At 48.0% G+C, this 12,327-nt stretch overlaps 1 protein-coding gene across 9 annotated transcripts in view; it reads left to right on the forward strand.

Moving 5' to 3' along the window:
- Positions 1–12,327, forward strand: part of ATG13 (autophagy related 13) — a 391,361-nt gene that overhangs the window by 329,362 nt on the left and 49,672 nt on the right. For 7 of the 9 annotated variants that reach the window (XM_086959657.1, XM_086959658.1, XM_086959662.1 and 4 more), the window contains 2 exons: positions 5,312–5,389; positions 9,152–9,259. In XM_086959657.1, coding sequence (XP_086815783.1) covers positions 5,312–5,389; positions 9,152–9,259 — 186 coding nt within the window. The remainder of the gene's footprint in view (positions 1–5,311; positions 5,390–9,151; positions 9,260–12,327) is intronic. The other 2 variants (XM_086959659.1, XM_086959665.1) reach the window with 1 other exon arrangement.

The raw sequence follows: 12,327 nt of genomic DNA on the forward strand, positions 1-12,327 counted from the left end.
CTTCAGATCTCAATCGACTTTGAAGAAGGACCAAAGGCCTGCCCTGCTACAAAGAGGGTCCAGCAAAGAAAGGCTGCACCATGGAAGTTCAAGTTCAAGTTCAGGAATTTGTATAGCGCAATCCTCACCCATAGGGTCTCAAGGCGCTTGTGGGAGGGGGTGCATTATTTATCGAATAGCCAGGTTTTAAGTTCCTTTCTGAAGGAAATGTGGTTCTGTGTGAGGCGGAGGTGATTGGGGAGAGAGTTCCAGGTCGTGGCCGCCAGGTAGGAGAAGGATCTTCCTCCCATGGTGGATCTGTGGATGCGCGGAACTGCGGCAAGCGCTTGGTTGGAGGATCTTAGTTGGCGGGTGGGTGTGTAGAAGGACAGTCGTGTGTTGAGGCATTCGGGTCCTATTTTGTAGAGGGCCTTGTGAGCGTGGGTGAGGAGACGGAACGTTATTCTCTTGTTGACAGGAAGCCAATGGAGGTCTTTCAGGTGGCCGGTAATGTGAGCTTGGCGAGGGATGTCCAGTATGAGTCTGGCAGATGCGTTTTGGATGCGTTGGAGTTTTTTCTGTAGTTTGGCTGTGGTTCCGGCGTAGAGGGTGTTTCCATAGTCCAGTCGGCTAGTGACCAGTGCGTGGGTGACCGTCTTTCTTGTCTCGGTGGGGATCCAACTGAAGATTTTTTTGAGCATACAGAGTACGTTAAAGCAAGAGGGTGAGACGGCGTTAACTTGTCTGGTCATCGAGAGGGAGGAGTCCAGGATGAAGCCCAGGTTGCGTGCGTGGTCTGTGGGTATGGGTGCTGTGCCCAGGGCTGATGGCCACCAAGAGTCGTCCCAGGCCGAGGGAGAAGATCCTAGGATGAGAACTTTCGTTTTGTCTGAGTTAAGTTTTAGGCGGCTGTTTTTCATCCATTCGGCTACTTCTTTCATGCCTTCATGAAGATTGGTTTTGGCGGTGTTAAGGTCTTTGGTGAGGGAAAGGATCAGCTGGGTGTCGTCAGCGTAGGAGATGTTGAGGTTGTGTTGTCGCGCGATGGATGCGAGGGGACTCATGTAAACGTTGAAGAGGGTGGAACTAAGTGATGATCCTTGTGGGACACCGCAGATGACTTCAGTGGCCTCTGATTTGAATGGGGGGGAGTCGGACTCTCTGGGTTCTCCCGGCGAGGAACGAGATGATCCAGTCCAAGGCTTTTCCTTGTATTCCGACGTTACTGAGGCGTTGTATGAGGGTGCTATGACAGACTGTGTCGAAGGCGGCGGAAAGGTCGAGTAGGATGAGGGCTACTGTTTCTCCGTTGTTAAGAAGCGTTCGGATGTCATCTGTCGCTGCAATGAGGGTGGTTTCGGTGCTGTGCTTGGCTCGAAAGCCGAACTGTGAGGGGTCGAGGGAGTTGTTGGATTCAAGGAAGGCTGCGAGCTGGCTATTAACGGCTTTCTCAATTACTTTGGCAGGAAATGGAAGGAGTGAAATGGGGCGGTAGTTCTTAAGTTCAGAGGGGTCAGCTGTGGGTTTCTTCAGGAGGGCACTGAGTTCGGCGTGTTTCCAGCTTTCTGGGAAGGTAGCAGAGTTGAAGGAGCAGTTGATGACATCACGGAGATGGGGTGCGATGATGGAGTCTGCTTTGTTGAAGATGTGGTGGGGACAGGGGTCGGTTGGCGAACCTGAATGGATGGAGTTCATTAGGCGGATGGTGTCTTCAGTGGTGATGGGTTCCAGGCGCTAAGGTTGTTAGAGAGCGGTTCGGGTTTGGAAGTGGGTGGGGTGGGCTGTTCTTTCGAAATGTTCTTGAAGCTGTTATGTATGTCGGCCATTTTGTTGTAGAAGAAAGAGGATAGCGAGTCGCAGAGGTCTTGGGAGGGAGTAATGTCGTTTGAGGCTGCGGTGGGGTTGGTAAATTCTTTGACGATGTTGAATAGTTCCTTGCTGTTGTGGGCGTTGTTGTCGAGTCGATCCTTGAATGCTGATTTCTTGGTGGATCTGATCAATTGGTGGTGTTTGCGGGTGGCTGCCTTGAAGGTGGTCAGGTTGTCAGTGGTTGGGTTTTTTCTCCATGTTTTTTCGAGAGTACGGCATAGTTTCTTGGAATTCTTAAGGTCATCTTTGAACTAGGGGGTCTTTTTGCTACCTTGTTTGATCTGGTTGTTTTTTAGGGGTGCTAATTCGTCAGCGCTGTGAGTGATCCATTGTTTGAGTTTGGTGGCAGCTTCGTTTGGGTCCGATGAAAGGGCTGGAGGGTTTTGGTTGAGCGATGTGAGGAGTTGGTCGGTGGTGATTTTGTTCTAGTTTCTTCGAGGAGCAGGTTGTGGGGGGTTGTGAGTCGTGGTGGTTTTGTAGCTGAAGTGAACACAGCTGTGGTCCGTCCAATGGAGAGCTGTGGTATGATTGAAGGAGATGTGTTTGCTGGAGGTGAAGATAGGGTTGAGCGTGTGTCCGGCTAAGTGGGTGGGGGTGTCAACAAGTTGTTTGAGTCCGAGATTGGCCAGGTTGTCCAGAAGGGTGGTGGTGTTGCAGTTGTTTTTCTTTTCTAGGTGGAAGTTGAAGTCTCCCAGTAAAATGTAGTTCTCAGAGGGGAGGGCATGTGGGCTGATGAAGTCGGTGATGTCTTCGCTGAATTGTTTACGGGTTCCTGGTGGTCTGTAGATGAGGGTGCCTCTCAGTGTGGTCCTGGGGTCGGTGTGGATCTGGAAGTGGAGGTGTTCGGCGGTGGCAAGGTAGTCGTCGAAGTTGGTCGTGATTCTGATGGTGTTCTTATGGACGATGGCGATGCCGCCTCCTGTTTGGTTGGTACGGTCTTTTCGGATGATCTTGTAAGTGTCCGGGATGGCTATGGCGATGTCGGGTGCTGATGATGCGTTCATCCAGGTTTCTGTGAGGAAGGCGATGTCCGGTGACAGTGTCGAGTAGGTCCCAGAGTTCTGTGGCGTGTTTGTGGATCGAGCGGGTGTTTAGCAGGATGCATTTCAGGTGGTTAGAGTCGGAGCTGTGTTTGGAGGTCGTGGATTTGGTGTGGGTCTTGATGCAGGCGAACTTGCAGGAGTGGCAGGCGAAGGGACCGTGGGTGCGTCCTGGGGCAGCTTCATAGCATTGTGGTGTGCGTCCGGGGTTAAGGGCTAGGAGGGTGGCGGCGTCAAACGTTATGCGGAAGGAATGCGGTTTGCGGGGACAGGGAATCTGGCGCTGGGCGCGGTCCAGGCGCGGACGGGCGTAGACGGGCTTACCTTTGGCTCACCTTAGGCGCGGATGGGGCGCGTCCGTTGCGCGTGAACGCTGCGCGCAAATGCAACTGTCATATAAGGATAGTGGAAGGGGAGGGGCGAGGGAGGAGCAGCTGGGAGGCGGGTGTGGGGTGGATAGCCGGGCTGTGTGTCAAAACAACAAGCAAACAGACAAAATGGCAGCGATCCAAAAAAGCGCTACAGGACGAGATGGGGCACGGCCTAGAAGAAGCGCTACAAGACTGGTCAGCACAGTCGGATAGCAGTAAACAGAGCAGGCAAAGCGGGTGACACAGACAAAATAAAGGAGCACTAAATAACTATGCACGGTCTCCAAAGTACAGCGCTACAATGGTTAATCAATCAGCAGTGCGAAGCAAGTCAGGTAATAGGCGCTACAGTCAGGTCATAGATTACTGCAATGCCTAGCAGCTTCTAGTGCGAGCAATGCGTGCACAGCGTGATCGTAACAATACCAGCTGATGTGCGGGGAGCTGCGAGGGGAGCAACCGCTTCGCCGAGGCTCAGGGCGGTCACAGCGCTATTGCGGTATGGGTAGGGCTTTACTCTCTGTGGGAGGGAGGAGCAGCTGGGAGGCGGGTGCGGGGTGGATAGCCGGGCTGTGGGTGAGGCTGCACCGACGAGGACTGCACATGCCACACAGAGGGGCCAGCAAAGAGAGGCTGAACCGACGAGGACTGCACCTGGTGGCTAGCGAAGAGAGGGACTATGCTTGCTGTATCCTGCTCAAGGAGAAGTCGTCTCCAGAGCCCCGTCAAGGCAAGAGAACTCCAAAGGCCAGCTGACTAGCCTCCTGTTTGCAGAATAGGGACACAACAGTTGAAGAAGCCTGCTGTGGCAAGTTGGTAGCCCAAAGTTTATCGCTGCTGTGCAGCACTGTTGGCTAGGGCCTGATGCACAGAGTTGCACCGAGTTCGCTGAGCCTGAAAATGCTGCCGGAGAGTTGCTGGGACCCTCAGAAGGGAAGTTTTCGACCCAGGAAGGATTAGCCTGTGACGCAACAACTGGCAACAGGTAGTCCAGTGGCGACTGGACTTTGGCCAGAGAGGACTTCGTGGGACATCGACCTTGTCAACAGGACCCCCTCACCATCTCAGTGAACCAAGGATTCCCTGCAGGAAGACCCCTATCGACCGCATCGCATCACAGCATCCTAGAGGATCTTCAGCAGTCTTTATCCCTTTCATTAGGACCACTTCATGGGAAACCATTGCAATGTGGATAAAGTGCTTGCATCTACTGAAGGACCTCTTCTCCTGTGACGGTAACTGTTCTTGAGGAACTTGCTGACTTACCTAAGTTTCCCTTGAAAGAGTTTCAAAGTGTCCGATTCTTTGACTTTGCCCAGGATTGTTCGCGGTTGAGTGAAATTGCTTTGATTTATTATTGCATGTATAATCTATATCTCTGGAACCATACGGCGAGCCTTTTTTGTTCTAGTGTCTAAAATCTTATACAGTCTATTTTTATAAAATGTGTTAATTTCCTGAGGGCCTTGTCCATTTAGTCTTTAATTGTTTTGTGCTGTTTAAATGCTCAACAGTTGTTCCTCTGTATAAGTCTTGCTGCTCAGTGCCACAGATAGCCAGGATTAAGGTGAGGGTTTGACAGACTAAACCCAAGGGTCCTAAGTGTATTACATGGTGAGGTTGCACCATCAAACCAAATACACTCCATTTCCTCACAATCCATAAGAGAGTGTTCATTTGTGTAGGTTTAAATGTTTAACTAGGTACTTTAAACAGTGTGCATTTTATTTGTACATCTTTGTGGAATAAATTATTCAATAAAACATATTTTGAAGTGCTTTAGCACCCTACATGTAAGCAGAAATACTCTATGCTTAGGATTTAAGTGTAAATTCCTATGAACTTCGATCACATACAGAATCGCTGAACGCACCTACAGTAGAGAATGTTGTTTGCGTTTGTAGTGCTTATACCCCCTGTCCTCTCGTCTGTGTTTTAAGCGCTACAAACATTTTACAAAATAACCAGCAGGCCATAAAACACCTTTTTTTGGCAGCTGAATTGTTGGTCTTGGAAGTGACTGAATGCACTGCATCTCTGTTTGTTTTTCAGGTGACCTATGCCAGCATGGATATTCCTTTCTCCATGTTTGTAGCCAAAAGTGTCGACCCTGAGCTAGCTGACTGCATGGTGAGACGAAACCTTCTGTGAAATGCCGAGTTGAGGGTGAAGCGTGTTGAAAGATTCCAATATCGCATTACACAAGCTCATCCACATGTTTGCCTGTCTTGCTCCATTCGTTGTGGTTGGTTGATATTTACACTAAATGCTTCAGCCTGCTCTTCTAGGAGCTCACATATTACAATCTTGATTCATTCTGCAGGGTACAGTTCCAGTCCAGGACCACGCACCCTGGCACATCTGCAACTGTGGGGCTCAGTTGTGATTTGAACAAAATACACCTCTTAGAATTTAGAGCTTCTTGAGGTACTTCCTCCTTTCAGAGCTCAGGCCTTTTTAGGTCTCGCTACGACGAATGCACTGAAAGCTCGTTCTCGCAGCAGCAAGAACTATAGTCGGCGTCTGCACAAAAAGGACTGTGGAGACCTGACCTGGCCACGCGCAGCGTTTCCCCATAGGATAACGTTGTGCGCGGCCAGGTCTTCTCTCCACAGCATGCCAATGCAGACAGGATCGTGACGCGCGCCTCTTGGAATGCAGGGGGAGTCTGCAGAGAGGCGCGCGCGCTGATAAAAGCTTCGCTGATCGGCCCCCTCCTTCCTGTTGCTGGAGCAGCTCTGTTTTGTTCTTGTTTTAACATCCCGTCATATCATGACACAGATAATAAACGTATTGCCCCTTCCCCAGTAATTCCAAGCACGTTCTGTGCCTCAAAATCGTGCATCACACTGGACCAGAAATAACACAATTTTTAAACAAAAACAACCCCACTCGTTAAACAAAAACAACCCCACTCGTGTAGCGAGTCCCACCGTGGGAACAAAATGAATCGTATTGAGGGGCACCGTCCTATTTAGAAGGGACGGCAGCGCCTTATTATGCAGGGATGTTATTGACTTGTGAGTTTTTAAAAAGAAATTCAGGCTGGACCTAACGAGCCCTCTCCCTGTCTTTTTCTCTGCCCAACAATGCCCAGTACCTTCGGACCTGGCACTTTCTCCACCCCGCCTGAAAAAAACCACAACTAGCATAAATTACTCCGCCAGTGTGACCAGGAGCATGGTGGGCGCTGAGGCGGGGGGGCTCGGTGGCCAGGCAGCCTCGTGCCCACATTCCTAATAATGCACCCATTTGAATCAGAAGCCACAGTCCTGCAAACTGCATATCTGTCGTTTTTTTTATTTCTCCTATTAGCCGAGCACTTGCCCAAATTTTTCCCCCCTCCCCCCAATTCTCTGATTGTTTCTCTCTCTACGTTTTGCCCCTAACGGCAAATTACTAGCGCTATGAATTGCAAAGCACCTGCCAGCCTGAGCGGAGGGAGCAGGCAGCTTGCCGAACACAATCCCGTCTCCTCATGTAAATGCAGGCATCCTTTTTATGCACGTATTATACGCCACTTTTTTACAGCCTTTACTGCTAGGGACGGCGAATACCTTCACATATTCAGACCTGCTCAACTCATAAAAGATGCACATTCACCGTCTCCGCTGCCCTGTGTGGCAAAAATAAACAAGACGCAGGCACACATGTGTGCGCACAGGCAGGCAGACTCACAGACATGTCTGTAGGGGCGCGCCTTACAGACCTGCCAGGGAGGTGTTCTGAATTCCTTGCACCCGTTGACTGCTGGATGCCGGGTAAGTGTATGTAAATTGCCTTTATTATGCTTTTAAAACGCGCATTTTGTCTCTCAGCCATCAGCCTGGGTTTAACTTAAAGCACAAATTAATTTAAAGCACAAATATCTTAAATCTAGTGTCTGCAGTCACATCGACCTCTGATCATTTGACAGAAGTCCGCTCGGACAGGGGATGTCGTTACCAAATGCTTGCCTTTGTAGTTTGCAAAAAAAAAAAAAGCTTTCTTTATATGTCTTTTCCTATTTAAAAAATGTGTTGTTTTGGGTTAGCTTAATGTTGTATTCGGGTGGGACCGGGGAACTTGAGAGATTCCGTAGAAACATCATCTGACATGGGGTAAAGGAAGGGGGTGGGGCCGCCTGGCCAGGGACATGTTTGGCATTTATTGCAGTTAGGCCCAACCAGGTGTACAGACACAAAATAGAAAAAATAATAAAAAGCAACCGTCGCAAAACGCACAGAGCATCATTTGTGAGTAGTTTTATTGGCACAAAAATATTGTAACTGTATTTATATAGCGCTTACAACTCCTGACGAGTTGTTGAAGCGCTTTTCGACGAGTAGCACGATTTATTGAATGTATTATACGAAGAACAAAGCCAAAAGATTCAATAACTGACACCATGGAAACTATTTGCAGTTCTGTAGAGAGGTGCAATCTCCCACATCCTGCAAACCTGTCCTCCTTAAATTAATTATCAAGTTAGATATAAAAAAAAATGATAGGGCCTAGAAGAACAGTACGCAGTGTCCTTATGCTTTGAAAGATAAACTGACAAAAACCAGGCAGAGTGAAGCGAAAGTTCTGTCTGTCCTCGGTACATCTGAAGCGCCCAGTGAAATGGCTTTTTTTCGGATTTCTGTCCCCTGCGCTCTGCGCTGCCTGTCGTTTTCCAGACACGAAAATGCTGCTGAACGAGAATACAGACTCCCCCGTGGATGGCGTGAAGGAAACAGGTGCTAAAACTTGCTCAGAAATGACCAGATGCTGTGTGGTTTTTTTGTGCATAATAATCTGGATTGTGTCCATATACTGGAGGTCATCTGCCACCCTGATTAATCACTGTGTTTTCCCCAGCCCAACCTACACACCGTTCACATGGGGGAAACACTGCGTGAAGAAGGGTGGGAAACCGGACTAGCAGATTACGTCAAAGGGTTCAGTAAAGCTTGCTAGAATATAGCTTTTTGAAGACTGTCCACCGCTGGCACTGGTCGCCAGAGAAACTATGCAGGGCTAAAATTTGTCATGATTTCAGGCATTGGAGAGGCGTGGAACACAACCGTAATATGGTGCACATCTTGGGACGGCACAAAACTTGACGAATACTGGCTTTTGGTGTGGGTCTGTTGAAAGCTGCCCTTCATACGCCCCCTGCCTGCATGGCGCTGCTGCATGATGTTTAATTTTTATGTGCACTAACAAGACATGTAAGATGATTGGCAATTGCATTGGGCATTGCTAGATTGGTTATCCTACGTCACTAAAGGACAAGTACAAGCCTGACACTTTTATTTAAGTATTAGTTATTTAAAAAAATAAAAGCCATTGTTATTTGAAATATCCATATATCTAAGTCACGTATATACAACACATATTGCATTACAAATGCTACAGGTGTCACATTTGCAAAAGTTAAATGACAAAGCTATTAATTTCGCTATTTTCAAAACCAACACATAAATACAAAATGTGTCATTTGCAATACCAATAGCTGAAACTTTCCTAATGCGAGACCTATTGCATTGCAAATGCTTGTTGTATATGCTTTCACGTCTGTCTTCAGTCACACTTCCCTCTCTTTCTGTCCCTACAGCCATGAAATGCTTTCTCGGCTTGTCTGGTGTTTTTTAATGTTGATGTTGGTGGAAATGTGGGTTTGCGGTTTTTTCGTGCAGGCACTGTGTGTCTTTCTGACTGGTATCAGTGCAAACTGCATACTTGTATGCTTCCTAAACAAATGTATGGTGCTTTCAACCTCCAGAGCCATAATAAGATACATAAGTAGGCCTATGGGTGTACTCTCTCACTCCCACACACGTAACCCAGGCATACAAGCCAGTATACAATACTTAATTGATGTAAGACCTGGTACTAAGTGTCTGACTTCTTATGTTTATCATTCAGGTGAAACCACCAGACTCCCCAGAGGAAGTATCCCCCCAGCCCGGCAGCCTGCAGAGCTCCAGTAACAGCAGCGGCAATGTGCAGGATGACTTTGTCATGGTGGACTTTGTAAGTGCAAGACTGTCCGGATGTGAGGGTGGGGGTTGGCCAGCATCAAGAGGAAACAGCTAGTTGTTGTCTGAACTGTAGTGTCTGATATCTTAGAGTGTTCGAGGCATATGGGCTGCAGATGGTACATTATGAATAGATCGCCATCTGGTGTTGGGCTCGGATGATTGCACTTGTTTTTCTCTTGGAGAGTCTTTTGTAGCTTGGTGACTCCTCCTTTGGTTGCTAGCGCGCATGGGCATCGGCTCCATCCTTAGATTGTTTTTTTCCGCCATCGGGTTCGGATGAGGATTGAAAGCGCTCCAGATCGACTTCGGAAAGAAGTGACTTTTCGGCGCGTATTCCCTTTCTAATTCGACGGTATTGTTATCGAACGCGATTTCATTTCCATTCCGACGCGTTTTGATTCCAACATCAAAGAAAAACTTTGATCTACGTCGACGAACAGGAGGCCTTCTCGACGTAGTCAAGCCCGGAGTCCATGGAAAGGACTCCATTTAAGAAATGTCCAACGTGTGGTGCTAAGTTCCCACACAAGGACCTACACGAGGTGTGCAACCTCTGCCTGTCGCCTGAACACGAATCCAGGGACTGCAAAGCCTGCGCAGCATTTTCTTCCAAGTCGATGATTAGAAACCGTCGAGCTCGAAGACACGAGGTTTCCAGAATGCAGTCGGAGGCGATCCCGGAGCTGTTTCTTAGACCAGAACCTCGAAGAAGAAGAGGATCATGAAGAACAGTCGGGGTCGGAAGGGGACGAGTCGGAGGTCGAAGAACTCGACATTCAACAAACCTGAGTGACGACGTCCCCTTACCAAAAAACCGACACCGTGCGGTAACGACTCCGCCTTCGAGCCCGGTCAAACCGCTGAAAAAAGTTTCCGACGCCCCGCCTTCGGGCCCGGCAACGAAACTGATACCGAAACTCTCGGCCTCCCACCATGTCGGATCCGAGAAACGGTCGACATCGACTTCGACACCGAAGCTTCACGCAAAGGAAAGCTCAGGATCGAAACATTCCATATCGAAACCGAAACATGCTTCGACGACGAAGACTCACTCGGCACCGAAAAAATCGGACTCGAGCAAATCCTCGTTGCCGAAGACACCGAACATTGACGATCGGAAGCAAAGGCACCTTTCGGAACCAAAAGCTTCGGTACCGACACAGGAGCAACAAACAGATCCGAAACAAAAGATTTTGTTTATCGATCCACAAACTGGCAAAGTGGTGACGAAGAAGAGGAAGAATGAACAGCTAGAGGACAAAGCTATTCCTTCTAAGAAGAGAACAATGGGGACAAATGCAACTCCTCCTACTTCTCCTCGACCTAGGGTCACGCCCTCTTCTCCTATTCTTCACACTATGCCAACTATTCCTCTACCTTCTACAACAAGATCATCTACACCTCACACAGATGTAGACAGTGACACAGGGGAGGGGGAACCTCATGGGGACGATGAATCTATCCCAGATGAGGAAGACCCATGGGAGCATTATGACGCAGGGTCAGATGAGGACAACGACCCACAGTTATATCCCTCAAAACCTTCACCACCTGATGATAACACAGGTTTTGTACAGCTCATTAATAGGGCAGCAAAATATCATAAGGTAGACCTACATACAGAACCTCAAGTAGAGGATTTCCTATTAGAGACACTACCTACTGCACAAAGAACATCAGGTACTCTACCTATGCTGAAGGGTCTTCTCAGTCACACAACAGACATATTTAAAGACCCAGTGAGGGCTAGGGTGTTAAACCCAAGAATTGATAAAAAAATATAAGGCAGCTCCAAAGGACCCAATATTTATCAAGGGTCAGGTACCTCTGGACTCGCTTGTGGTTTCCAACGCTCGCAAAAGGGCAAACTCATTATCTACGGGAGAAGCCCCTCCACCTGACAAAGAGTCAAAATTAATAGATGCATCAGGAAAAAGAGTAGCATCACAAGCGGCAAACAGCTGGCGCATAGCCAATACTCAAGCGCTACTTGCACGTTATGGTAGGGCGCACTATGATGAGTTAGAAAAGCTCATCACACATCTCCCTAAAGACCATCAGAAAAGGGCAGATCAGCTTATACAGGAAGGAAAGATAATAACTAACACTTCCATTAAATGCGCCCTGGACGCAGCAGACACTGCAGCAAGATCCATCAACACCAGTGTCATAAGAAGACATGCATGGCTTAGTCTCAGGGTTCAAACAAGAAGTACAAACATCTTTATTGAACCAACCTTTTGATCAGAAGACACTTTTCGGCTCAGGCACAGATGAGACTTTAGAAAAGATGAAAAAGGACACAGAAACGGCTAAGTCAATGGGAGCATTACAACAGCCAACACAAAGGGGTTCCTTTCGTAGATCCACCTATAGAGGGGGCTCAAAAAGTACAGGAACAAGTCAGCAATCTACCTCTTTTACACCAACATCACCAAGAGGTAATTCAAGAGGCAGTTACAGAGGTAACAACAACAAGGGTAGAGGTCGCGGAAATAATAACAACCGCAACTCCCCAACCCCAAAACAGTGACTTAATACAACTCCCCCCAGACCACATCACACCGGTCGGGGGACGTCTATCACAGTTCCTACCTGTCTGGGAAAACATCACATCAGACAAGTGGGTGAGACAAATTATCCAACATGGTTATTGCCTAGAACTCACAGCTACCCCACCAAACATCCCCCCCAAACAGCGTCCAATGAGTCAAGACCATCTGACATTGTTAAAAGAAGAAGTACTATCACTGCTACAAAAGCATGCCATAGAGAAGGTTCCAAAACATCAACAAGGGACATGAGTATACTCTCTATACTTCCTAATCCCCAAAAAAGACGGGTCTCTAAGACCAATCTTAGACCTCAGACCTCTCAATGTATACATAAATTCGGAACATTTCCACATGGTCACGCTCCAACAAGTACTTCCTTTACTGAAGAAAGGGGACTTTCTTTCTACACTGGATCTAAAAGACGCTTACTTTCACATCCCAATTCACAAAGCCCACAGAAAATACCTAAGGTTTGTAGTGGAAGGACAACATTATCAGTTCAAGG

The sequence above is a fragment of the Lissotriton vulgaris genome, chromosome 2_2 (assembly GCF_964263255.1).
Source record: "Lissotriton vulgaris chromosome 2_2, aLisVul1.2, whole genome shotgun sequence".
NCBI classification, from domain to species: domain Eukaryota; kingdom Metazoa; phylum Chordata; class Amphibia; order Caudata; family Salamandridae; genus Lissotriton; species Lissotriton vulgaris.